Source organism: Bos javanicus, chromosome 24 (assembly GCF_032452875.1).
Source record: "Bos javanicus breed banteng chromosome 24, ARS-OSU_banteng_1.0, whole genome shotgun sequence".
Taxonomy (NCBI): Eukaryota; Metazoa; Chordata; class Mammalia; order Artiodactyla; family Bovidae; genus Bos; species Bos javanicus.
This window is the reverse complement of record NC_083891.1, coordinates 4,230,742-4,258,041: the sequence shown is the minus strand read 5'-3', so window position 1 is coordinate 4,258,041 and position 27,300 is coordinate 4,230,742. Positions and strand designations below refer to the sequence as shown.

Sequence of the window (27,300 nt, the reverse complement as noted above, 5' to 3'; positions counted from 1 at the left end):
GGTGGGAGGTGGGTTCAGGATGGGGAACACGTGTACACCCATGACAAATTCATGTTGATGTATGGCAAAACCAATACAATATTGTAAAGTTAAAAAAAAATGAATTGTACTTCCCCTTGACTGAATATTTTTATTGTCTATGTATTGAACCTATAGATAAATGCACAGCATGCATTCACCATTAATTTTAGCATTTTTGCAGTAACAGAACTAAAAAACAAATGAAACTGTCAAAAAAAAATTTTTTTGTCTCACTTGTGTCTTTCTTCTTTAAGGGAATGGTGCAGTCCACTCACAGCCCTACCCCAAAAGTATAACTGTTCCACCGCCAACCTGAAACCTTGAGCCAACTTTAGTTGGAAAAGCCAAATACCACCAGGTGCAGAAACTGACCATGGGATCAGAAAGACCTGCCCTTAACAGCTAACCTTTATTTAAGAAATTCTGCCTCCGAAGTTCACAGGGGTGATTATCACGACTTAAGGGTTCTTTGCATCAGCAACCTCACTAGGAAAGTGGAATAACTAGGAAGATACTTAGGCATGAGGCAACAGCAGACAGAAGCAAAATGCAGGGTTACCTATTTCTTCATTTTTTTAGGACTTTCCTTGAGAGATGCATCATTGCCACCCACAACTTGGATTTGTTTTCTATCTTGATGGAAAGGTTCATGTTTGACTTTCAAAAAAACAAATTAAGACTGTGATTTATGTTTTAGAATTTAGAGAATGACTGCGAGATCTTTCAGGTTCTCAAACAACTGTTGATTACAAAACATGCCTCCAGGTGAGCCCCCCGCCCCTCCTCCAGTCACCATGGGAATCCCTTGAATCGCTTTCTACAGTTTCTAGAGATTGAGGCCAGGCTTCCTGCATAAAACAGCTTCCTCTCTGGTTGCCCTCCCAAGTCAGTCCACCCTTGTGGCAGCTGGACACAGCAGACGGGGAAATCCAGCCCGATGCCTGCCATCACGTCTTCTCTTCCATGCCCACTCCTCCTCCCAGGGCTGTGATCAGGCTCGCAGAGGGCAGGGGTGATATGAAAGCTTGTCTTTGCTAATGCTGGTGGCACAGGAGTGGACCCTGATCTCTAAGGGCGACTGTGGACTACCCCCAGTCCCAGAGCTCCTCACCCTGATATGGAGCCAAACCAAACTGGGCTTCCAGATAAGGTGACAGTGAAGACACAGCAGCCAGGGCAGAGCAGAAAGAGGCGTCTAGAGGCTGGGGAGACCCAGCTTCACAGATTCTGCACACGGACAGGACACGGCTTTTAACTGTAAATACTGCAATCACAGTCACTCTGCCCAAATTTCCCATTCCAAGTATCTCATCCTCATCCTAATTTAAAGCAAGCTTCTCTCTAAGTGATCCAGATGAGGGACATACAAATAATTCACTGGAGTGTGAGTTTGGTGGTCATTTCAAGCTTCACAGGAACCAGCTATGGGGCTGGGGGCCGGGGATGTGGGTCCTGCCTCAATCGCTTTGGTTATACTGTTTATTTCCAGACACACCATTCATGATCATGCTGAAAACCACATCCGGAGCCGTGAACCAACTGCTCCACTATCCCAGAGGAAGAACTGGGGGACTCGACATGGAAACCCTTGATAGGTAGCATCAAAAAGCAGGGTGAAGGTCCACGGTTACTTTTATTTAGCTGACCTATTCATGACTATACAGTAATGACGGCACGTTACAGCAGAGCCTGCTGACTTGTCTGTAGATGTACCAACATGCAGAGGGAGGCGGGCGCTTCAAGTCCATCACGAGAGGCATGAGTTTTGTTCCAGGAATATGTTTATTAAAATCTGAACAAAGGAGTCCTCTGCCAGGCATTTTCCCATGTGATACAGACACCTCCCCCACCGCCCTCCAACACTCACTCTAACCTCCAGTCACAAAAGAGGCAGAGGGTGGTACATGTCATTGATTATAAAAATCTATGTATGTTCTGAAATTTAAACAATGTCTTTAATGTGCTTTAGATATTTCTGATGAATGCCGTGGCTCGTCAGTCGGCTAGCACGCCAACGGACAATCATCGCTAACTATGATGTATTTCGAGTCTATAAATTCATCTCTCAAGTTTTTTGAGAGGGGAAAAAAAAGCACAGGGTAGAGAATAAACAAGAATGGGATGGTTGAATCAGAGTCACACCAGAGTTCCCTCGGGCCTGTCACTAGAGCTAAATTTCTTCAAAAATCAAGACTCCGAATGTCCCATAATCTCGTGTGTGTTTGTACAAATTAGTGAATCACTAGTTCAAGACATTTTAAAAATTGTCTGGGACCTCTTTGACCCACATGCTATTTGGCAGTGTGTAGTTCCACCTGCAAATATTTTGATATTTCCAGCTTTTTTTCTTTTTTCCATTACTGCCTAGCTTCATTGATTTGCAGTCTGAGAAAATGCTTTGTAGGATTTCTTCTCTTTGAATTGTGACCCATAATGTTGTCTACCTCAATCAAACTTTCGTCTGAGCTTAAAAATGTGTATTTTGATGTAGTAGAAGAAAATATTCTATAAATGCTGATTAGATTCCCGCCCCCCGCCTCCCCGCCCCCCCCCCCCAAAGAACCCAGACTCGGGAATCAAGATTTCATTATGGGGGCAGAAAAGCAGTTTTCACTTCCGAAGGAGAGTCTGTAAAACCTGAGAAACTGTTAGCTGAGAATCTCTGTGCAATCAAAACCTTTGTGCAAACTGTTTAAGCTCAGAGATGGGCCAGCGGCAATGTTCTCTCATGGTTCTTAGGCTTCTTGTTGACATTGCTGGTGTTTTTAATCAAAGACGAGATAGAGTATCTTTTCGAGGTCTTGGAGGCCACTTTCTCTTTTTATCATCTATCTGACTGTTTTTTTGTAGAACAATTATTAGAAATCTTTAAGCTATTATTTCTGGGCCTTCTTAAAAAAAAAAAAAACAACCTACACTAGAAACATGCAAAATCTGATGATTCAATTAGATGAAGCAGCACAAGAAACGACCCAAGGACACCCCTCCTTACCTCAGACAGCTTGGGTCTGAAAGATGAGCGCATTAAACGACCGCCAAGTAATCAGATTCTAAACATTAAAGACAATTATATACCCAACAGACAGCTCAGCATGGTGGTATGTTTTAAAAGATCATGTCCACAATAAGCAAATGATGTAGTGATGGAATAGCAAAACAAAGTTGGTGAATAAGAAGGCACACTTTAGAAGTTCAATAGTCCAAAGAATGGAACAGTTATGGTTTGTTTTGTGTCTAATGTAGGAGGAAAGGAAAATAGGTGTATTCAGATTATTTTCAGGTGAAGGGTTTGTCAGTTGAAGTTAAGAGTGGTGGCTTCTTTCTCCCTGGACCAAAGCAGTCTTTTCTTCCATTGGCTTCTGAGAATGTGTTTAGTTCTCCGAAGTGTAGAGGTGATATATCAGGGCTACAAACAGCGCTGAGATAGCTGGGATCAGCCAGTTGGTCCACCAGCTGGAAAGAAAGAGCAATGACGCTTGCGTGATGTTCCATGCAGGAGACTCAAAACTCTGCTCCGTCTCCTTACAATGACAGTCACCATGGAGTGTTCTATTACCCCTCTAACCTTTCTGGATGAAAAGCTCACTCTAAATTGCTAAAAGGGAAGTGAGTACAACATATGTCCTGGTATAACACATGTCCTGGTATACCAGGACAACTGCTCCACCCTTCCAGCCTTATAAGAAACTGAATGCCCTTACAGTGCCACTTAGATCTATTTCTATAATTTTACACAAACAGCTATGAATCACTCCCTCAACAGATGCCACCAAGGACTAGTGACTTATCCAAAGGACATCAATTCTGGGTTTCATATCACAAGTTCAGAAAAGTAAACAGGTATTGATCTAGATACGCCCGTAAGTTAACAATGGCACTGAACTGTGAAGCAGAAGAGCAGGTTTCTCATTTAAAGAAAGCCATCAGCAGGCTCCACAGCCAAGGGCAAATTGTGTGCCCCGAGCTGCAAAGCTAAAGGATGTGAAGCACACGGTTACTAAGGTTGCTACCAGCACTGCAGCTCAACATTCTGTGATTCTGGTTAGAAAATCTAATTGCCACTTGTGTGCAGTAGGTTTAATGTGTTAAGAAACAGCATGCCCAAATGACTGAATCTGCAGTCCATAGATGTGAATTCACAAAAATCCTAATTTATATACTGTTCAGTCCCAATACATTGATCTACTATAAATGACAGATTAATCAGGGGCAGGGCTGGAAAGATCATTAATACAGATATGAACTTTTAGAATCTGGAGAAAGAGCAGGTAACAGCTGACACACACGTGACGGTTTCTGTCATAAACTTCCTGTCCTTTAATACTCTTCACAAATAGCAAGTTCTAAATCAAGATTTAAATTGCAAAAGGATTACGAGTGTAATTTGGTAGGTTTTCAGTTTCCATTTAGGAGGAGACGGACATTTCAGGGTAAAGCAAGAGGAAATACTGCGGGGAATGTACCAGAATATGAGCAGCCTGGGGGCAGCAAACTTAGGGCAGAATATAACAGGCAGGAGTGTGTGGCTTCGAGCTTGGGTCCAAAAAATTGTATTTGATGGCAGTCCATAAGTCAGGATGGTAGAACAACCAAAAACGTCAGGATGATCTTGTGCGTGCTAGGTCGAATCTGACTCTGCAACCCCGTGGACTGCAGCCCACCAGACTCCTCTGTCCATGGGATTTCCCAGGCAAGAATACTGCAGTGGGTTACCATTTCCTCCTCCAGGGGATCTTACCGACCCAGGGATCGAACCTGAATCTCCTTCTTTGGGAGGCAGATTCTCTACCACTGAGCCACCTGGGAGCTATCAATATGATCTTAAACTATATGAAGAAATCAAGTGCCTAGAACAAGTGACTCAAGCTATTACTTGGATCACTGGGTTCAATTTCAGGACAGACTAGAAAAGGGACAAGGGGAAAACCGAACCATGCTTAGGGAGATATAATCATGACAATTTAAGAAACTGGCCACATATCAAATGAGGAAGGATATGGAATGTTCGCCTAAAGATAGAAAGGTTGTCCAGCCCACAGAGGGGAGAAGGAGCCTCCGTTTGCTCTGCTCCTCCAGGGAGGTATGGCAGCAGGGTGAGACGTGGGGTTGTCTGAAATGTCTGAGCCATCTGACAGTTTAGGAAGGAAGGCCCTGGGCAGTCTGGGTGCTAAGTGGAGAGGACCCCAACCTGTCCACAGAGAGGAGCATGGCGGGAGCTCAAGCAACAGAGATGCCTCGAGTGTGGGGAGAGACCCTCTAGCCCAACTCTGATTCTAGGAGCCTTCTGATCGGTCATACTTTTAAAGAAAACTACCACATACCTGGGATTTGAATCAATGGTAGTAATAATACTTTCCTGAAACACAAGAAAAGGTAAGTTAAAGGGAATATCTGAACGTTCATTCAATTCACTATAACCTGCTTTAAAATAAGATCACAACAGTTTATTCAATTCATTAGTCTTATTCAATGCATTCTTCAAAAAAAAAAGTCTGAAGGGAAAATGACATCATAATCTTCACTAATATACCCAAACTCACCATTTTTTCAGAAGAAAAAAAAATTTAAGAAGGGTCTCTATTTAAATTACTTACGAACATAACCTCGAAAATTTGCAAGAAAATGTTAAAAATTAATAGGCTACCTAATTCTGTACCTGACAGACATTTAAATGCTTAATGTAGAAACTGAACACAGGTATCACTTATACATACAAAAAATGTATCATTATCTTTAAGGAGATCAGTTTCATTCTTCAAAAGCAGGAATGAAATGTTCAGTAAAACATCAGTTATTTCATCAAATCTCATAGAAGTAAAAGCTTACCCAGATTATATTTTAAAAAGTGTCAAAACAGCAAAAGAGACACTGATGTATAGAACAGTCTTATGGACTCTGTGGGAGAGGGAGAGGGTGGGAAGATTTGGGAGAATGGCAATGAAACATGTAAAATATCATGTAGGAAACGAGTTGCCAGTCCAGGTTCGAAGCACCATGCTGGATGCTTGGGGCTGGTGCACTAGGACGGCCCAGAGGGATGGTATGGGGAGGGAGGAGGGAGGAGGGTTCGGGATGGGGAACACATGTATACCTGTGGCGGATTCATTTTGATATTTGGCAAAACTAATACAAATATGTAAAGTTTAAAAATAAAAAAAAATAATAACAAAATTTAAAAAAAGTGTCAAAAAAAAAAAGAAGTGGCATTTAAATTGTAACAGTCTGGACCACCTTTCCTGGTCTTCTTTAACTCTGGCAGGTTTTTAAAAAAAAAAAAACAAAAAACAAAAAAAAACTGGCGGCCTCGCAGGCTGACATCACACTGTCACCCACCAAGAAATCCTCAGATGCCAGGGGCATTCACAGCTGCCTCCTGGTTTACCCTCCAACACCTTCTGAGAAAGGTCCTTCCTATCAGTACCATGAAAATGAGCTGCAGATGGCTCTGGGAAGACACAGTCTGCCCCAAACAATGGGGTAACCAAGGCCAAGTAGGATGTAAGCTTTTTCGGGCTTGAAAAGTTGTTAAGAAGCACTCCTGAAGCTCCACACCAGCAAAGCATTAGTGCCTCACAGGAGGGTAGACGGAAATAATGCAGCTGTAGTTTCCCAAAGCACAAATAAAAAAGCATTAGCGAACATTCACTGATCTGCAGCAAGGCAATGCTACACACAGCAAAGCGCATTAAAGACATTCCCGTAAAAAGGCAGAAACCTTCCAGGGGAAAATCAGGCAAAGCAGTTATGACACCCACCAACCTGGAGACATGGCCTTTAAGATTCCTGACACAGGAGGAGGGAAAAACACAGTCATTCAAATAGAAAACTTCACAGTCATTATCTTTTGAAGCAACATTAAATCTCAAGAGACTACAAAAGTATTCATAACTACTGCAAGATTAGTTTTCACATTTTGTATAGGCAAATAAAATGAACAAGGATTACAAGAGGTAACTGGACAATGTGAAAATATTATTTAGCTATTAGAGACATACAAAGACATAATCAGTTCTGAAACAAATGCAATAGTCCATTTAAGGTGAAGTGTTATTGGCACACTAGAAAGCTAAGCCTGAAACAGTGAACAGAGGTTATTCTGTCACGCCCAGCACATGCACTGCACCAAACGTGCTAACAACTCTGCATGGAAACTCGCTGGCCTGCCTTCCTCCACCTTCGTTGCTACCATGAGTGGAATGCACTACTCGGGTGTGGTGACCACCAGCAACAACAAAGATCCTCCAGAGAGCTGCACTGTAAAAGACAATACGCACTTTTTGATGGCTTATTATCTGTTAGATAATAACCCAGGGATGCTTCAGCGTTAGGACAAGTCTGAGTCACCACTTAGCATTGGGCCCCAGTTGGGTTTTAGTATGGAACTGACTAATCTGTCAAGGAAGATGGGGGAAAGCCTGCGGTCTTTATTACAGGCTGTGCCTCCTGTTCACACAGTGAACTTGAGGGGTTCAGCTTCAGGTAGGAAAAGCGGAGTGATGAAATCAACACGTGATAAGCTCTCATGCAAAGCTCATCCAAGTCATTTATAAGTTCATCTGACTAAGCCCATTCCTTCACTGGAAGGCTTCCCTAAAGATACTGCTGATGGAGTGATGCCTTTTATGCAAAGGTCGGAGCCTACAGAGGCTTGAGAGACTCACGAGCACTATGCCTTAAATGGTGCTAGCAGTGGTTCTACAGTGTGTGACCTTGAACAAAGTCAAAGCTTGGAACAAGGTGGAATTTCATTCTTTACATTCTGGTAGGTCCAGGAGCTCCCCTATGATACCTTGAGAATCAAATCAACTCACTTACATAGCAAAGGTTTTAAGACGGCAACCACAGAAACCTATCAGTAGGCACTGCCATTACTGATACCCTCCATGTCAAATTGATAGATCTGGATTTGCTCACTTAAAACTGCACTGTCTCTGTATTTATTAACACAAATAGCTTAACTTGGTAACTCAATCTGTTTCCCTCTGGAGGGTTCAAGCTAATACTTGTTGGTACATCTTATTTCACAATTCAGTTTAAGCAGGCAGCATTTCAAAAATTCAGACCACAGTGTATGTTTATCAGCCTGGAAACAGATGGATAGTTATACAGACACAACAAAGAACTCTCTTCTCCTAGTAAGCTACAAGCACAAGAAAGATACACCTAGAAAAGTGTCCATGTGTTTGCTTCTGGCCTTGAAAACCAGCAAGTTCCAGCCCCGCACTCCCCCACTTCTGCTCTGCAGTAAGCAAAGCCATGTATGTTCTAGAGGAGCAAAGAGTGCGTCTCTCGGGAGTAAAGCGATTGTGTGGGAGACCTTAGCTCTGACTGGTGCTTTCTGCTGGCAGGAATCGTGGTTCAGGACACGGTTGGCTCTATATCAGTTCTAAGCTCAGGTGATGAGCCTTATCAAATCCTCATTTTACTATAGCTGAACGATATGTGCCAAGATAACATACTGAACACCTAACAGGAGAAATTACACTTATTCCCTGACAGACTTTGAAGAAAAAGCAAAAGACTTGAAGCACCAGAGAATTTCAGCAGTCCAAAAGGGAGCCTCAAAGAAGGCACTAGGTCATATAAATGAGCTGATCAGTTCAGAGAGAAGGCGGGTGAGCCTGGGCATAAAAGGAACATCACTGGAATTATTTCCTTTCCTAAGGAAAAATGCATCAAAAAGTTATTTAATTAGCATTCAATTCAACCAGTAAATATTTATTGAACACCTACTATGTCCCAGAGATGTGGAGATGAAGAAGACATTGACAGACACCTTAAAGGTTTAAGTATGAAGACTCTACTGAGATTTTAAGTTCTCTGAAAAGAAGACTTTTGTCAAATGTTTCAGTTCAGAAGCACAATGCTACTTATGTAAATAAAAAGTAGAAGTAGCCCTTCAAAAGTTATCTGCTGATAATGATGATGGAAATGTTATTTTAAGTATTGACAATCTTATGAGGAGAACATAAAGCTATCCTAATAAAATATACTGATGGATCTAAACAGACAAAAAATTTTGCTGGAGCCAACAGGGTACATATTCATCTAACTTAGAAAGACCTGTGCTGGTCTCAGGTAAGTAAATGACCTTTGCCCTCCAGTTTGACAGGTATGAAATACAACGAAGATAATGTAGCCACCGAGATACCAGAGATGGTCACACATACCGAAGGCTTGGTTATCTTTGATCTGTCATCCTGCAATAAAAAAACAAAGCCCATTACGAATGGAAAAACATCTACAAAATTACCATTTCTGAAGTGTTCGCTTTTACTGACATTTAAAACACTGCTATTCAATAATTAGCATTTTAGGTTCTACCCAAGTTATTAAATACCCAGTTTGATCTATCCGACTGCAACAATTTAAAGTGCTGAGACGTATTGTGATCTAGAGTTCCAAAATTTAAAATAGTGTTTTTGATAGTCATATTTATATGCTGATCTGTATATACATTTATTAGACTCAGATTCTGATCTGTAATTCAGGGAGCAGCTGAGATCTAATTAGATTTTTCCTTTCTTTCCTCTGAAACTGCCTTTCAGGTGTGTGTATATACGTGTATGGGTGTGCAATCTGTGTGGTATACTCAGTGAATTCCTGCAGTCTCTCAATTGTAGGGTCATAATCTACTCAAACTTCCATCTAAAATAAAGTGCATTAAAAGGGTGATTGGCTCAGTGGTAAAGAACCCGCCTGCCAATGCAAGAGATGAAGATTTGATCCCTGGGTCGGAAAGACACCCTGGGAAGGAAATTGCAGCCCGCTCCAGTATTCCTGCCTGGAAATCCCATGGACAGAGGAGCCTGGCGGGCTGCAAGTCCACAGGGTCACAAAGGGTTGGACATCACTTAGCAACTCAACAACAAAGGCTGATTACAGGTGAGGCAAACACGCTACAGCCACAGCCTGAAAACTCACCTGCTCCAACCCCAGAAGCTTCGGAAGGGAAAGAATAAGGACAGGAGGGAACATTTAAAGGGCAGGCCTCTCCGATTACCATGAAACTACATCACTTCGGTAAAATATGAAGATAAAGATGAAAACATGTGGGTGAATAAACTTTGCTGGGAAATGAAGATGCCTTTCTCAAAGTACCCAAAAGCCCACCTCCCCACTCAATGGAAACCACTCTAAGACAGCTCCAGGCCCTCCCCAGAGAGCCTGCTTCAACCCTCCTTCAACAGTGGCCATTACGAGAAGCAGCAACCAGACACAACACACATCCTCACGGGGTGTTTTTCATAGGGTTTCTCGGTGTGCTCCCTGGGGTCGAGGCTTCTTGCTGTGTTATTTCCTCGTTGGGGCCCACTTCTAGCAGCCCCTCCACCCCTTCAGGTGGGCCACTGGTACTGTGTCCAGAGATGGGGGAGGAGACAGGCAGGCACCAGCTCAGAGGGGAGATCCACACCCTCGCGGAGGTGCAGGGTCCCCAGCTGCCTGCTCCACACTCCAGGTCTGCACATCTCCAAAGTTCCTGGCAACGCTGGCTGATGGGTGAGCGCAGCCACACGTGCACAGTTCAAAATGCTCCACAAGGGCCTCAACTCCTATTACACCCATGGGATTATAGAAAAGCTGAAATAAGCCTCTGTTTCCCCAAAGTCAGTCCATGGACTAGCACCAAGGGAGATGTTCTCAAAGATCTCGGGTAGAGTGAGAAGGATGAGGACTGTGTGTGGGTTTTACAGGAGGCAGGGTTTATTCATTTAACAGCTGATCTTTTAAAAAATTTCTAAATCACATTTTAGAATTAAAATATCCTCAAACTAACAAAAGTAGAAAGGAGTTTCTTTTTATATATTTATTTTTCAAAATTTAATTTTAATTTTTCATTATTTTATTTTTAAAACTTTTATTTATTAAAATTTTTTTTAAATAAATACAAAGAAAGAAAAAAAGAAGCGAGCTTCTTAAGAAAGATATTTTGGTCAAAAAAAAAAAATTAAAAATAACACTGCTCTGGGCCAGCACCCCACCTTCTAAAATCCGCTGCTCAGGGGACTTCAGAGTCTGGGATGCACTGTCACCAGGACATGTCCCTGGATGAGAGGGTTCTGAGTGCTCATGAAAAATGCAACCAGGGAGTGCAAAGAAGTTTCTGGTCAGTTTACTTTTTGATGAAATGGTGTTCTGAAGTCAGGAGGAATTGCTTTTTGCTTTATTCCTTGTTACACTTTGTAATATGCAAGTCTAAAGGTTTGAGTAAGGTCAAGCCATAGCCTTAAAGAGAAACAAGGCCGCCCCCCCCGCCCCCCGCCTCGACCCGCCACCAAAAGGTATTTACCGGGTGCAGCTCCCCAATGATGAACGTTTTGGACAATTCTCGAGCATCTGTAGAGTGTCCAACATCCTCAAAGTTTTCAGTGGCATCACCTCCAGCTTGTTCCCTTAAGACTTCCTCCCCACCAGGATGCTGTTTGAAGAAGAGAAAGAAAAATGAATATTTTCCTCCAGGCAAATGAGTTAAAAGGAAGTGGCTGGTTTACTTAACCAAAAAGGCTATTCTGGCAGCCACAGTGTGGGAGTGTAACTTGTTCCTAAATGAAGCAATTCCTTTGTATTCAGTTTCCTACTTGTAAGTACAGAAAAACTTCCTCCAACAGTAAGATGTTCATTTCTAAGTTATTCACATGGCAACCAAAGCATTAGGCACACATTTGTATCCTTCGAGAATGTCCTCTTTGCTTTGCCATAAAACTCTTCTCAATCTTCAAAAGGGAAAGTGTTAGTTTCTCAGTTGTGTCTGACTCTGTGTGACCCCGTGGACTGTAGCCCACCGAGTTCTTCTGTCCATGGCTTTCTACAGGCAAGAATACTGGCGTGGGTTGCCATTTCCTACTCCTGGGTATCTTTCCAACCCAGGAATCGAACCCAGGTCCTGTATTGCAGGCAGACTCTCAATATTTAGCCAATCTATTTTCAACTTGTTCATATACCTTCAAGTTTGACTTCTTTTGCCTAATCATGGACTTACTACATCCAAGACAATTCAAGTGCTCTGTATGCCTGGCAAGTACAGCAACGTCCAGTCAAGCAGATCCCCTGCCTCTGGACAAACTCACTTTCTAGAAGGAAGAAACAGCAATGCAAACGTGTGTAGGAGAGACCTGCTCAAGGTGGTGCCACGGGGACATATGACTGATGGGGAACAACAGAGGCAAAGAAGAAAGAGCCCAGCTCTACAGGGGGCAGGGCGGACAGAGCCTCCTGTGGAATCTCAGCAGCCCAGCTGCTTTAACTGGTGCAACCCAGGATGGCCGCCACGCAGGGACCGAGGACTGGTGGGGGCAGCTGGTCACAGACACGGACTCTCGGGTTGGGGAAGAGGGCTCTCAGACAAAGAAGAGGAGGTGCTTGCTCACGTCATCCTGAACACTTCTGCAGGGGGAAAAACCTCCTTAGATCAAATCCACCCTGCCCTGAGCCAATCACCCACAAGTGCCCAGTTATAGAACAAGAGGGTTCTCCCTTACCTGATTGACTACAGGCTGTTCTTCATTTCTCCCACTAACAGAAGGTGCAGAGGCACAAAGGCTGTAGAAGGTGGACTCCTACCATTTAGACATATCTAGTGCTACAGAAATTTACTTAATTTTTTCTCTACTACTTGTAAAACCTATCCATCTACAGTATAGAAACACTGGAAAGCACAAGAAAGAAAATAAAAATCACCTAAATCACCCATAATCTCAGCATCTAGAGAAGACTGGATATACACACACATGTGCACGCATGCGTGCTAAGCCAATTCAGTCGTGTCCAACTCTGTGTAACGCCATGGACTGTAGCCCGCCAGGCTCCTCTGTCCATGGGATTCTCCAGGCAAGAATACTGGAGTGGGTTGCCATGCCCTCCTCCAGACATATACATATATGTATGAATAATTTTTAAAAGAAGATCATGATCATTACCTAAGGCATACAGTTTTGTTAGATTAAAGGAGACTATAATATATACAGAGACAGTACTGCCTAGCGTTGCTATGTGAACTTGGGAAAATAGTGTACTTATCTCACATAATTTTTAAAAAATAAGTGTGTTACTGTATGTGTTAATATAACCAATAAATATTATCCAGCATTTTTATTAAATACTTTGCAATGTCATTGACTATCTTTTCTTATTATGACTGTTTAAATGACTAATAACATTACATCTTGTATGCATTTCCACACTTATTTAAGTCTTCCACTGGGACACGGGATACTAGAATCCACTCAGATGTGGGAAGCTGCCCTGGAGGTACAAGCTAGCTCAGTCTGAAAGCCAACCTGAAGCTTCCTCATGCAACTCCAAGGTTGTGACAGTAACAAACACGGCTTGTTAATCCTCAGTCTTTTTAGTCTTGGGCACAGCCTGAGAGGTACAGAAGCAACAATGTGGGAGACACAAAATGAGAAATTATGCAAATTCACAGACTGTTTCTTCCGTGTGGGTGGCTTCACTCATGAGTTCCTTAACTTTTGGGTCCTGTTAAGGATATGGGAAGAATTGATGCTTTCAAACTGTGGTACTGGAGAAGACTCTTGAGAGTCCCTTGGACAGCAAGAAAATCAAACCAGTCCATCCTAAAGGAAATAAACCCTGAATATTCACTGGAAGGACTGATGTTGAAGCTGAAGCTCCAATCCTCTGGCCATATGATGCAAAGAGCTGACTCACTGGAAAAGATCCTGATGCTGGGAAAGATTGAAGGCAGGAGGAGAAGGGGACGAGAGAGGATGAGATGGCTGGATGGCATCACCGACTCGATGGACATGAGTTTGAGCAAGTCCTAGGAGATAGTGAAGGACAGGGAAGCCTGGCATGCTGCAGTCCATGGCGTTGCAAAGAGCTGGACACGACTTCATGACTGAACAAACAAAAGTTAATTCAAGTGGTGCAGTGGTAAAGAATCTGTCTGCCAACGTAAGAGACATGGGTTTAATCCCTGGGTTGGGACAATCCCCTGGAGAAGGAAATGACAGCCCACTTCAGTTTTCTTGCCTTGGAATTCCCAAGAGGAGCCTGGCACGCTACAGTCCGTGGGGTCACAAAGAGTTGGACATGACTGAGCACACGCGCACAAAGTTAACTGACTCCACACACACATCCCGAGTGTCCCCACGTGCCAGACACCAAGGTATGCCAGACACCACAGTGAGCAAAGGAGACCAGGTTTAGGGGGTGGACTGTTTCCTGAAGCACCTCCCCCTGGCCCCGTACTCACTGTGTCCACACATCTGGGAAGCCATAACTCCGTATCTCCTTCTATGAAATCACTACTTATTATCAGGTCACCAGGTACCACCGTGCACCAATAACATAGGAGAATCTCCAGATACAAACCAGGGAATATCAATAAAACAACCAGAATAGCTTTCGGGTTTTTGCACCCTTTTTGTCTTTAAGAGTTATTTGCAGGGAAATAAATACAAAATAGACTTTAAAAGATGAAAGACCGGCATAGTCCATAATTCAGAAGACATCAATCATCACAACCTTTACCCGTTCCTAAGGACACTTTCACTAAGATGTGGTGAATTCTTGTGGGATAAACAGGATGGTGGCTACTGGCACTGAGATCACCACCGGCTTCCTATCACTCACAGCATCAATGCTTCTGGGGACGCCAGCAGTGGATCTCTGCTCCTTGAAATGCTTTGTTAATGTGGCTTCCCGTACAACAGGCTCTCCCAGTTCCCCTTGAACTCTGCTGGCCACTCCTGACCTTCTTGGAGTCTCAGCCCCAACACTCAGTCCTTGGCACTCTCCCATCCTACCTGGATGCGTTCCCCTGGTGATCATACCTGTTCTCCAGTATGTGCAGTACATCAGGCTGCTCCTGAGTCCAGACTCCTCCCACCTGCAACAGCCTTCTTGCCCGTGCACGCAACATCTAGGGAGCACCCTGAACATAACGTAACCCAAGCTTAATGTTGCCCTTTGTCCCCAGACACACTCCTCAGTCTTTATTCTCAGTGAACGCTGCCACCATGTATCCAGTTGTGTGTATGAGCTCAGTTTCTCAGTCGTGTCTGACTCTGTGATCCCATGGATTGTAGCCTGCCAGGCTCCTTTGTCCATGGGATTTCCCAGGTGAGAATATTGGAGTGGGTTGCCATTTCCTCCTCCAGGGGATCTTCCTGACTCAGGGATCAAACCCAGGTCTCCTGCATTGGCAGGCGGGTTCTTTATCATTAAGCCACTTGGGAAGTCCTTCTATTTGATTGCTGCAGCCAAAAACTAGAAATCAAACTTCATTCCTCTTTCCTTCTCATTCCCGTCGTCAGCAAATTCAGTTGGCTACCTTCAAAGCATACTGAGAATCTAACCTCCCCTCCCTACTTCCACCGCTACCATCTCAGACCAAAGCACCAGCACCTCCTGAACAGACGACCACAGCTGTCCTCTGCCTGGTCTGCTGCTGCGTCTTGATTCTTCCCACAGTCCACTCTCCTGACACCCTCACGCCATGAGGATGCTCAGATGTTAGCTAAGTGCAAGGGAGCTGGTCAGAGTAGAAGTGGGAGAGATAACGGGTAAAGTAGAAAAGCCACACAGACACCTTAGTGACAACCTGAGGATGACACCGCCACCACTGCACTCAGCCACGTCTTCCCACAGCCTCCAAGGGACGCACCTGAGTCCGAGCCACACGGCTTGAGGACCGGCTCTCAGACTTGCTAAGACGGTTCCCCGTCTCAGAAACTCAAAGCCGCCTCCTGTGGAATGCTCGTCTCCCAGACCTTGACGAGATTCCTTTATCTCTGCTCACGTCAGCCTTCCACAGACCTTCACCAAGCTGCCCGTCCAGGAAGTCCACCCTGTCCCCCCAACACCATGGCCCCAGCCCCTCCCTGCCCCCCACACCATGGCCCCAGCCCCTCCCTGTCCCCACACCACGCCCCCAGCCCCTCCCTGTCCCCCCACACCGTGGCCACAGGCCCTCCCTGTCCCCACACCGTGGCCCCCAGCCCTTCCCTGGGCCCCCCACACCATGCCCCCAGCCTGTCCCTGTCCCCACATGGTGGCCCCAGCCCCTCCCTGTCCCCTGACACTGTGCCCCCAGCCCCTCCCTGTCCCCCCACACGTGGCCCCAGCTCCTCCCTGTCCCCACATGGTGGCCCCAGCCCCTCCCTGTCCTCTCTACATGTGGCCCCAGGCCCACCCTGTCCCCCCCACACCATGGCCCCAGCCCCTCCCTGTCCCCACACTGTGGCCCCCAGCCCTTCCCTGTCCCCCCCACACCATGCCCCCAGCCCGTCCCTGTCCCTACACGGTGGCCCCAGCCCCTCCCTGTCCCCACACCGTGGCCCCAGCTCCTCCCTGTACCCACACCGTGGCCCCAGCCCCTCCCTGTCCCCCGACACTGTGCCCCCAGCCCCCCCGTGCCCCCCACACCGTGGCCCCAGCCCCGGCTGCATTTTCCTGCACAGCACTTCGTAATCCTCATGCTCTATTTTATCAATCACTTGCAGGATCCAGGAGGAGATACACAGAAATACTTGTAATTTTGAAGGAAAGCATATGCACAGCTGATTACACACTGGTCTTAGAACTAGTATATACAACTGGTTAAGTGACCACAACTTTCCCATTGCAGCTATTCTCGTTCACACAGCTTTCCTTTTTCTGAACTATACAATAGTTCATACCATTCAGAAAACATATAATTTCATATTCACTTGCTGTTTAATTCACTTTTAAAATTTTTATTTGGAGGATAATTGCTTTACAATGCTGTGCTGGTCTCTGCCATACAACAATGTCATCCCCTCCCTCTCGAAGCTCCGGTCCACGCCCCATCCCATCCCACCCCTCCAGATCATCCCAGAGCAGTGGCTAAGCCCCCGTGTTACACGGCAGCTTCCCACCAGCTGTCTAGTTCACACATGGCCACATGTGTCTCACATGACCCTCTCCTTCCCCCGCTGTGTCCACAGGTCTGCTCTCTTTGTGTCTCTATTCTTGCCCTGCCAATAGGTTCGTCCGTTCAATCAAAATATTTATGACTACCATGTGCAAAGCATTGTGTGCGACACCCAAAAGTGCACGAAAAATCGACATGATTGGACTCTGAAAAAGCATACAATGAATTTGAGGCTGAAGGAGAAAACATAGGAAAGACCTCGGCCTTCACTGATAAAGCCTCAGAGTTTTGACTATTCCTGAGTGACCCGAGCAACCCGACGGGGCCTACGCACACAGTAGCAAGCATCACTGCTGAAGCAGGAGTCTAACCACTTTCCCTGAGAGGCGGGAGTGAACGGGCACCCTGCTACCGCCAGTGTTTCCCCAGCTCCCCTCATTCATGTCACAGAGCAGCGTGCTAATTCTCAACCAATTTCTGATGCCGCGTCTTTTCTTACAACTGTGATGAAAGCTCCGTTTTCGTGTGAGTGACAGATGGCTTTTTTAAGTCACATTTGGTGAAGAAAAAATCAAGAAGTACAGTAGAGCAGGGCTTCCCTGGTGGCTCAGTGGTAAAGAATCTGTCTGCAGTGCAGGAGACCTGGGTTCAATCCCTGGGCCGGGAAGATCCTCTGGAGAAGGGAACTGCTACCTACTCCAGTATTCTTGCCTGGAAAATCCCATGGACAGAGCAGCCTGGCGAGCTTCAGTCCATGGGGTCGCAAAGAATGAGACACGACTGAGCGAATAAACAACATAACAGAGCGTGGTTTCGTTGGCATACATTAGAAATTCGGTTTCCAAGCAGATGTGAATTCAGAAGTGGCTGGGAGTTACGAGGTAAACAACCCCACCGATGTCATAGCTGTATGGACACAAGCCCACAAAAGTGCAGCTGTTCACGAAGGCTGCTCCAGCGGGCGCTCCAGTCTGTGCTGTCTGCGATGGAGACACTCTAGGTCTACACTGTCCATACGGCAGCCACTACTCACAAGTGGCTACTGAACCGTTGAAATAGAGCTGAGAAACAACATAAATTGTATTTAATTCATTTAAACTTAAGTTGGGCTTCTCTTGGAACTTCCCTCATACCTCAGCCAGTAAAGAATCTGCCTGCAATGTGGGAGACCAGGGTTCGATCCCTGGGTTAGGAAGAGCCCCTGAAGGGGGGCATGGCAACCCACTCCAGTACTCTTGCCGGGAGAATCCAATGGACAGAGGTGCCTGGTGGGCTACAGCTCATGGGGTCACAAAGAGTTGGACATGACTGAGTGACTAAGTGCAGACTTAAGTAGCCACTTTTTGTCTATTAGCTATCATATCAGAAAGTGTAGCTGCGGACAATGCAAATATTTTTCAAGAGACAGGGACAGCCTAGGTGGAAACTGAAAGGGATTTCATTTGCAGTGAAGGACATGAGCACTTATTCATCGTGCGTGTGTGTGTATGAGAGACAGAGAGAGGAATGATGAGCTCTGTACGTCAAGAAGGGTGCTCCTCTGCATGGTGATGATAGAAGAAGCGATGGCATGAGGGGCGCCCACAGCCATGTCAGCACCTGGTTTCAAGGTGGGGAGGCCTATAGTGAAGGGTCGCTGGATAGAGGAGGAGCTCAACACAAACCAAACTGTCTTGGAAGAAAAAGCTTCTGTCAACAGACTCGTTCAAGGAGAGGCCACTGCAAAACTGAAGATGATCACAGACCAAACCACTCTTCTTCCCTGTGGCAGGTTTCAGGATCCAGAATGACCTGTTTGACCACTGTACCAACCTTGGGCATAACAGGGTCAGAGTAGGAAGCTCTTATCTGTATGACGACAGTGCAATAAAAACTGTCATCTCATACAGAACTGTGGTTTGTATTCATATAACAAATGTTTTATGGCTTTAGCCTTCCATTTATAATCACTAAAGGTCAGAAGTGGTCTCTTAGGCTTTTCGGTTACACTTTACCTAATAACATAGTTGTAACTGTACTTTTGGATTTGAGGATGTATCAAAGTCAAGGGTTTGCCAGGTGTACAAAAATGAGAGGAATGCAAATAAGGCAGAAAACAAAAAGTGTTAAATGAATACCAAGGAAACGACAGCTCATTCCAGTTGGAGGACAGGTGACAAGGGAACCATCAACATGTTAATGTGACACGTGATGGCCAACAGAAAGCAAAGGGCACCCTTCCCCGTTACCTGGTCACCTGGCAGAGTCTGTACAGTACTCAATGATCTAAAAGGGGCATCCCTTGATTTCTAAAGAATGAACTCAAAAAGGAAGAAAATACTATGAACTTGGTAAACTTTTCTTCACTGGGCTCCAAATATCCATGATGAATTAAGCCTTATTTATAGTCTTTTGCACGTCAAGGCTGTATATTATCACCCTGCTTATTTAACTTATATGCAGAGTACATCATGAGAAACGCTGGACTGGAAGAAACACAAGCTGGAGTCAAGATTGCCGGGGGAAATATCAATAACCTCATATATGCAGATGACACCACCCTTATGGCAGAAAGTGAAGAGGAACTAAAAAGCCTCCTGATGAAAGTGAAAGTGGAGGGTGAAAAAGTTGGCTTAAAGCTCAACATTCAGAAAACTAAGATCATGGCATCTGGTCCCATCACTTCATGGCAAATAGATGGGGAAACAGTGGAAACAGTGTCAGACTTTATTTTTGGGGCTCCAAAATCACTGCAGATGGTGACTGCAGCCATGAAATTAAAAGACGCTTACTCCTTGGAAGGAAAGTTATGACCAACCTAGATAGCATATTCAAAAGCAGAGACATTACTTTGCCAACAAAGGTCCGTCTAGTCAAGGCTATGGTTTTTTCCAGTGGTCATGTATGGATGTGAGAGTTGGACTGTGAAGAAGGCTGAGCACCAAAGAATTGATGCTTTTGAACTGTGGTGTTGGAGAAGACTCTTGAGAGTCCCTTGGACTGCAAGGAGATCCAACCAGTCCATTCTGAAGGAGACCAGCCCTGGGATTTCTTTGGAAGGAATGATGCTAAAGCTGAAACTCCAGTACTTTGGCCACCTGATTTGAAGAGTTGACTCATTGGAATAGACTCTGATGCTCGGAGGGATTGGGGGCAGGAGGAGAAGGGGACGACAGAGGATGAGATGGCTGGATGGCATCACTGACTCGATGGACGTGAGTCTGAGTGAACTCCAGGAGTTGATGGACAGGGATGCCTGGCGTGCTGCGATTCATGGGGTCGCAAAGAGTCGGACACGACTGAGCGACTGAACTGAACTGAACAGAAACAAGCTCAGATTCTCACTTCATTTTTTTTTTAATTGAAATATAGTTGATTTGCAATGTCGCGCTACTTTAGAGTCTCACTTCACCTTTAATTAACAGTGCCACTCCAGTGTTTCCAGGTAAACACCACTGATTACCCACTGTGAAAAACCCACACACTTAAACCAGATGACTAGCATGTCACCCTTCACTTACAAAGCCAGACCAGCCATGATCCCATGCACCCTACCTCTTTCCAAATACTCCCACTGGTAAGAATTTGTTTTGATCTGAAAAAAGTGCTCAGTGCAGGTGGAGCTCAAGTGTTCGTGGGACTACTTCTCTTAGGAGAGATAGCAAGGCTATCAGGGTTACCTCCACACTGACAGAAACTACACAACCAGCTTCATTCACAACCAAAGTTCCAAGAATCTCACCAAGAAGACACGTGGCCTGGTTAAAGCTGAGGAACTCCATGGCTTATTCCAAGTATGTGATCAGTCGTGTGTGCTTTGCCCACAGGCTGTAGCACACTGTGGCCTATCAGGCTCCTCTCTCCATGGGATTTCCCAGGCAAGAATACTGGAGTGGGTAACCATTTCCTTCCTTCCTTACCCAGGCATTGAACCCATATCTCCTATGTCTCCTGCATTGGCAGGTGGGTTCTTTACCCGCTGAGCCATCAGGGAACCCACCTTCCTCGGCCTCACCAACTAAGGAAGGTTACAAAGACAGACCTGCTTCTATCTCAGGGCTCCGTCTGGCTCTGAGGTTTTCCCAGTAAAAAAAAAAACCCACAAGGTATGTAGACTCACACTGCAGTACCAGTTGGGTCAAAGTCATTGCCTTTGAGGACTCGCTTATCTGAGAACAAACAAACACAACAGCAGCAAAACCCTTTCCATGTAAATGTAATGTTATGTGGATCCAAAGTCCACCAGTTCTGGAGTTTTAAACAAGACCTTTCAATCCAAACACTTAACACTGCCAGAAAAGATGGCACAAACAGACCATCTATAAACAATGACTAGGCAAAAAAAAAAAAATTATTTAAAGAGATTATCCGTTATCTTCAATAGTTAAGCCAAAAATGAAAACAATCATTTGGAGTGCAATCAATTTATATAGGATTTAGAAAAAAAATAACAAGATAGCTGAATGTTCCCTATCATTTCTAGATGTTGTTTTTCTGAGAGGGCAGAGGATGATGGCCTTCAAGCCGGTGGGACCCTCAGACCTCTGTGCGGCTCTGCTCCCTGGGGACTGGGGCCTGTGCAGCTTCTCACTGCAAAGCCCCAGGCCAGAGGCTCACAGGCATCATTTGAATTTAGTCAGTTCAGTTCAGTCACTCAGTCATGTCTGACTCTTTGCAACCCCATGAACTGCAGCACGCCACGCCTCTCTGTCCATCACCAACTCCCAGAGTTTACCCAAACCCATGTCCATCAAGTCGGTGATACCATCCAACCATCTCATCCTCTGTTGTCCCCTTCTCCTCCAGCCCTCAATCTTTCCCAGCATCAGGGGCTTTTCAAATGAGTCAGCTCTTCACATTAGGTGGCCAAAGTATTGGAGTTTCCGCTTCAGCATCAGTCCTTCCAATGAATATTCAGGACTGATCTCCTTTAGGATGGACTGGTTGGATCTCCTTGCTGTCCAAAGGACTCTCAAAAGTCTTCTCCAACACCACAGTTCAAAAGCTTCAATTCTTCAGTGCTCAGCTTTCTTTATGGTCCAACTGTCACATCCATACATGACTACTGGAAAAACCATAGCCTTGACTAGACAGACCTTTGTTAGCAAAATAATGTCTCTGCTTTTTAATATGCTGTCTAGGCTGGTCATAGCTTTTCTTCCAAGGAGTAATTCTCATTTCACTCTGAAGATGAGAGATGAAATGTAATACAAACCCATCTTTGCATTCACCCAGCTGGCTTATGAGACGTGCCTGCTCACTCAAATATCTGCCAAGCGCCATGCCAGGCTCCGTCGTTTCCAAGGCGGGTAAGTCACGGCCCCTCCCCTCAAGGAGTCACACCGCAGTGACATGCAGACAGGGAGAGCTAAACACCGTAAGTGCCAGGTGCCGAGCCAGGACACAGGGAGGGAGGGCTGAGCGCTCCTAGACCTGAGGCGAGAAGCGGGCCCCTGAGGGCCGCCTGCACTCTGGATTGGAAGGTTCTCCGGTGGTTTGCGAGGGGAAATGGGTGGGGGATGGTCCATGCAAAGAAAACGGAGAACACAAAGGCCCAGAGAGAGACACAGCAGCACTTGGAGGAACTGCAGGTACCGTAAGTAACTGGATTCTGAATAAAGACACCCTGTGTGACAACCTTCTCATTTGTTTTTGTTATTGGATGGGGGGCGGGGTGCAGGCAATTAGAAAGGAACTCAAGCACGTCACCTCCCAATCACTTTATAAGTGACACTTTGCCAAGTCCCTCGTCAAAACGTGAAGTCAGACCCTCCCGCGGTCCCCTGTTCGTCCACAAGCCCCGGCACTGTGGCTGTGGTTTGGTCTTCAGCTGTCTCAGCCCCTAAGCCCAGGCAGGCAGTACGTGCTATGGAAGGACGCCTGGGCTGGAAGCAGAGGAAGCCGGATTCAAGGTCCAGCCCTGCCAAGTCTTGGTAGAGCGACCCAGGAAAGTACCAGCTCTTCCTGAGCTGCCTTTTCTCCATTGCAAAATGCCTCTCCCACTTAAACTTCAGAGATTAAATCACGTAACCAGCAGAATGCCTGGTGTGTAACAGGCATTCACCACACCAGTCAATGCTGCCAGAAAGAGCCTCGCACAGACCTCACACAGGACCCAGACCCTGCTAACTCAAGTCCAACAACAAACCCCAAACCCCAAAAGACCCCTTCTTTCCATCCTGCCCTTCAAGAGATTTCTGCGGAATAATTAACTGACTTGATCCTACTGAGCCACAGAACCAATGACAAGAGTTCACAGAAACAACATATCGTAAGGACAAAGAACACTTTCTGCCTGAAACAATTCTTAAAGGTCAGCAGGATGAGGGGAGATAAGCAATGCAGCTGTGAGCTGCAAATATAATGCTATTAGTTTCTCTCCTCCAAAAAATGAAAAGAAAGCAAAATCATTCATGGTTACTTTTAGCGTTGAGACAGGAAATGTGTGGCTCCAAATTTACCATGAATCAGAGGTAACTTGGCATAACTTGACATCGGTCAGTGTGCCTGGACCGATATTTTTAATTCTACCATCACTAAACATGTCTCAGTAGGAAATATAAGTGAGTTCACTGGAGACACAGCAACTCCTTTGGCCCCTGAAGGGAACGTTAAGTCCCTGATGGAGAGGTCATGATCTTGGACTAGAGGATGGGGCAGGGCACGTCTGCCTCTGAGAGACAAGAGCAGGGGACACTGAGACATGGAGAGGGGCTGGAACACACACCACATGCCGCGTGAGCTGACTCAACCCAGCGTTCCCCGTAAGAACAAGCAAAGCCACTGAGGCTGAGAGCCCAGCGGCAGATGGGTCACGATCTAGAAGGGGCTGTTCCTCTGTTTCCTCTGGGATCCACCTGGACTTGGAACGGCCAGAAGATGAGAGGACAGGACAGGCGACGGCTGAGACCCAAGGCGGACAGAGAGGGGGCCTGAGGGCGGAACCAGTCCTCCTCAACACCAGATCCTCAGGCTGGTCTTTCCTTTTACAGCTAGCATAAAAAAAAAATTTTTTTTAATGGCTACAGCAGGCAACTAGAGGTAAGAGAGAAATAAAACAAGCTGTCAGGAAATTATCCAAGCTAGAACAACAGCCATTCCACATTGATTTTCTAATATTTTGCACTTATAAACTTCTACTTATTCATTCAATAAATATTTATTGTGCCAGCATTGTTCCGGTTGCTAGGATATAACCAGGGAATAAAGCAGAAAGAAACTCCTGTACTCACAAGTATACATTCCAGAGGAGGGCGACAGATAAGCCACAAACATGATAGGTAAATTATACAACATGTTAGAAGGTGATAGGGAAAAAGAGAAACCAGAGCAAGGTGGTGGGGTCAGGAACGCAGGGGGCTGGGGAGATGGCTGGTGGGAAACAGAGGTCAGGAGAGGCCTCTCAGAGCAGGTGAAGGAGGAAGCCTGCTGGGATCTGGGGGATAACTTTCCATATGGGGGGAGGGGTCCTGACAAGTTCACAGAAGAGCAAGGGCATCAGCATGTGTGATGCATGATGCGCCGGCAGCCAGAGGAGACACCAGAGACAGAAACAGGTGCAACTGGGTGCCAAGTGACGCAGGGCCTTGGAGATGCCTTGGTGGTGGTGGTGTATTCACTCAGTCGTGTCTGACTCTTCGCAACTCCATGAACTGCAGCCCACCAGGCTCCTCTGTGCATGGGATTTCCCAGGCAAGAATCCTGGAGCGGGTTGCCATTTCCTTCTCCAGGGGACCCTCCCAACCCAGGGATCGAACCCGCATCCCTTGTGTCTCCTGCAGCAGCAGGTGGATTCTATAGCACTGAGCCACTGGTTGCTTTGTTCCCTTTTTATTGCTGAGTGGTATTCCCTCCATGCATCAACCAGTCTAACCAGGAACCCACCAAGGAACATGTGAGCTATTTCCAGTTGGGGTATTCCCTCCACAATCTACCAGTCTAATCAGGAACCCAATGAGGAACATGTGAGCTGTTTCCAGTTTGGGGCTTTACAAGTAAAGCTGCCAGCCCAACAGCCATTCTGTATCTATTGTCTGACATTGTTTATACTTATCGACTTTTAATTATTCATTCAATTAATCAGTGTCAATTCCTCTTTCTGTGCCAGCATTGTTCTAGTTGCTGGGATCTGCATATAGGCTTTTATGTGGATGTAAGTTTTCCTTTCTCTGGGACTAATGTCAAGGAGGCCTACTGCTGGGTCACATAGTAAGTCTACATTTAGCATAGATTTTAAAATGTGTACACTGATTCCAATGTGTCTGTATCACTCTGTATTCTCACTAGCAATGCAAGACCAGTTTAGGATTTCCACGTCCTCACCGGCACCCGGGTTACCTGGAGTTTTTTTGTTTACTGTAGCCAATCTAACAGGTATGTTGTAGTAGCTGTGGTTTTAATTTGCATTTCCCTAACAGCCACTGACGGAGAAGGCAATGGCACTCCACTCCAGTACTCTTGCCTGGAAAATCTCATGGACAGAGGAGCCTGGTAGGCTGCAGTCCATGGGGTCGCTAAGAGTTGGACACAACCGAGTGACTTCACTTTCACTTTTCACTTTCACGCATTGGAGAAGGAAATGGCAACCCACTCCAGTGTTCTTGCCTGGAGAATCCCAGGGACAGCAGAGCCTTGTGGGCAGCTGTCTATGGGGTCGCACAGAGTCGGACATGACTGAAGCGACTTAGCAGCAGCAGCAGCAACAGCTAGTGATGTTGGACATCTTTTCACGTTGACATTTGCCATTCATATGTCTTCTTGGAGGAAATGTCTGTTCAAGTCTTTTTCGCCATTCTTCTATTTGGATTATTTGTTTCCTTATTGTTGAGGTTAGAAAATTCTTTATATATTCTAAATATATCTTCTGTCAGATATGAGATTAGAAACAGATTTCTCCTGGTCAATGCCTCTGTCATTTCATTCTCTTAACAGTGTCTTTTAAAGAACAGAAGTTTTTCATTTTTATGAAGTCAAATTTATCCACTTTTTCTTTTATGGATCATGCTTTCCCTGTTATGTCTAAGAACTCTTTGCCTAATCGTAAGTCTCTTGAAAGTTTTAAAAATTTTATACTTAGATCTATGATCTACCTGGGGTTAATTTTTGTACAAAGTGTGATGTTTGGGTCAAGATTTATATTCTTGACTACTGATGTCCAATTGTTCCAGCACCATTTGTTAAAAAGGCTGTCCTTCCTGCATCAGATTGCTTTTGCATTTCCGTCAAAAGTCAAAAGCATCCGTGTGCATCTATTTCTGGTTTCTCTACTCTGTTCCACTGATCTGTGTACATGTCTCTCTGGCCAGCACCACACTTTTTTGATTATTGCAGCTATATCCAAAGTTGTAAACTGAGTGGTGTAATTAGCCCCTGAAGATGTTTAAACAGGAAAGGGACATGATCTGACATCTTTAAATAGCACTCGACTATAAGACAGTAAAAGTCAGGGGCGAAGGCCGCCAAGCGGGAGGTGATGGTGCTCAGAGCAGGGAGACAGCACAGGGGAGAAGACAGACCAGTCAGATCTGACTTCATTGTAAAAGCTGAGCACACAGAATGTTCTGGGGAAAGTGCGGGTGTGAGAGAGACAAAAGGATCAGACAGGACGCAAACAGATGGGCCTGTCATCACTGAGATGGGGAAGGTGCCAGTGGAGCACACCGTGAGAGGAAAGGTCAGCTCGGTCTTTAACACGCTGGGTCTGAGAAGCGTGTCAGAGATCCGAGAGCAGACATGAAGGGGGTTTCGGATGCAAGAATCCAGAGTGTAGGAGGGAGGGAGGTCTCTGTAACCTGGAGGTAGAAATACAGGAGCTGTCAGCACAGCTGAAGTCGTGACCCTGGCTGAGTCAGCACAGCCAAAGTGGAAAACACAGAGCCCGGGACTCTCTGACACTGCAGGCTGAGGCAGGAAATCCCTGTGTCAGGAAAAGACACTGGGCGGCAACCTGCAGTGCGTGATGAAGAAGGGCGCACCAGGCAGAGGGAAGCCGCACGAAGTCTCTGGGCAGAAACAAGCCCCGCTTGTTAGGGACACAGAAAGGCATGGAGGGCGAGGTGGTGGTAATGCAACAGCTGAGGTTCCTGCACCAGGAGAGGGGCGGCACCTTATTCTACATGCACCAGGAAGAAAAACGACAGTCTGTTTCCAGAAAATGAAGCTCTTTACGTCCTTCCAGAAATTATATCCTTTCATATAATAACAACCTAATAATTATCTGAACTGAAAACTCATAAAGCAACAACCAATGTGATGAAAGTGAAAGTGTGAAAATGTTAGTCACCCAGTCATGTCTGACTCTTTGTGACCGTATGGACTGTAGCTCGCCAGGCTCCTGTGTCCACGGAATTCTGCAGGCAAGAATACTGGAGTAGGCGGCCAGTCCCTTCTCCAGGGGATCTTCCTGACCCAGGGATTGAAACTGGGTCTCCCGCATTGCGGGC

The 27,300-nt window shown here is 45.6% G+C and overlaps 1 protein-coding gene across 1 annotated transcript in view; it reads right to left on the bottom strand.

Moving 5' to 3' along the window:
* Window positions 1-1,784: 1,784 nt before the first annotated feature.
* LOC133237464 (cytochrome b5) overlaps window positions 1,785-27,300 on the bottom strand; it is a 34,158-nt gene continuing 8,642 nt past the window's right edge. Inside the window, exons 2-5 of the mRNA XM_061399521.1 lie at window positions 11,312-11,440; window positions 9,192-9,221; window positions 5,343-5,377; window positions 1,785-3,474 (exon numbers count right to left, since the gene is read on the bottom strand). Of these exons, the coding sequence (XP_061255505.1) occupies window positions 3,393-3,474; window positions 5,343-5,377; window positions 9,192-9,221; window positions 11,312-11,440 (276 nt within the window). The 3' untranslated portion in view covers window positions 1,785-3,392. The remainder of the gene's footprint in view (window positions 3,475-5,342; window positions 5,378-9,191; window positions 9,222-11,311; window positions 11,441-27,300) is intronic.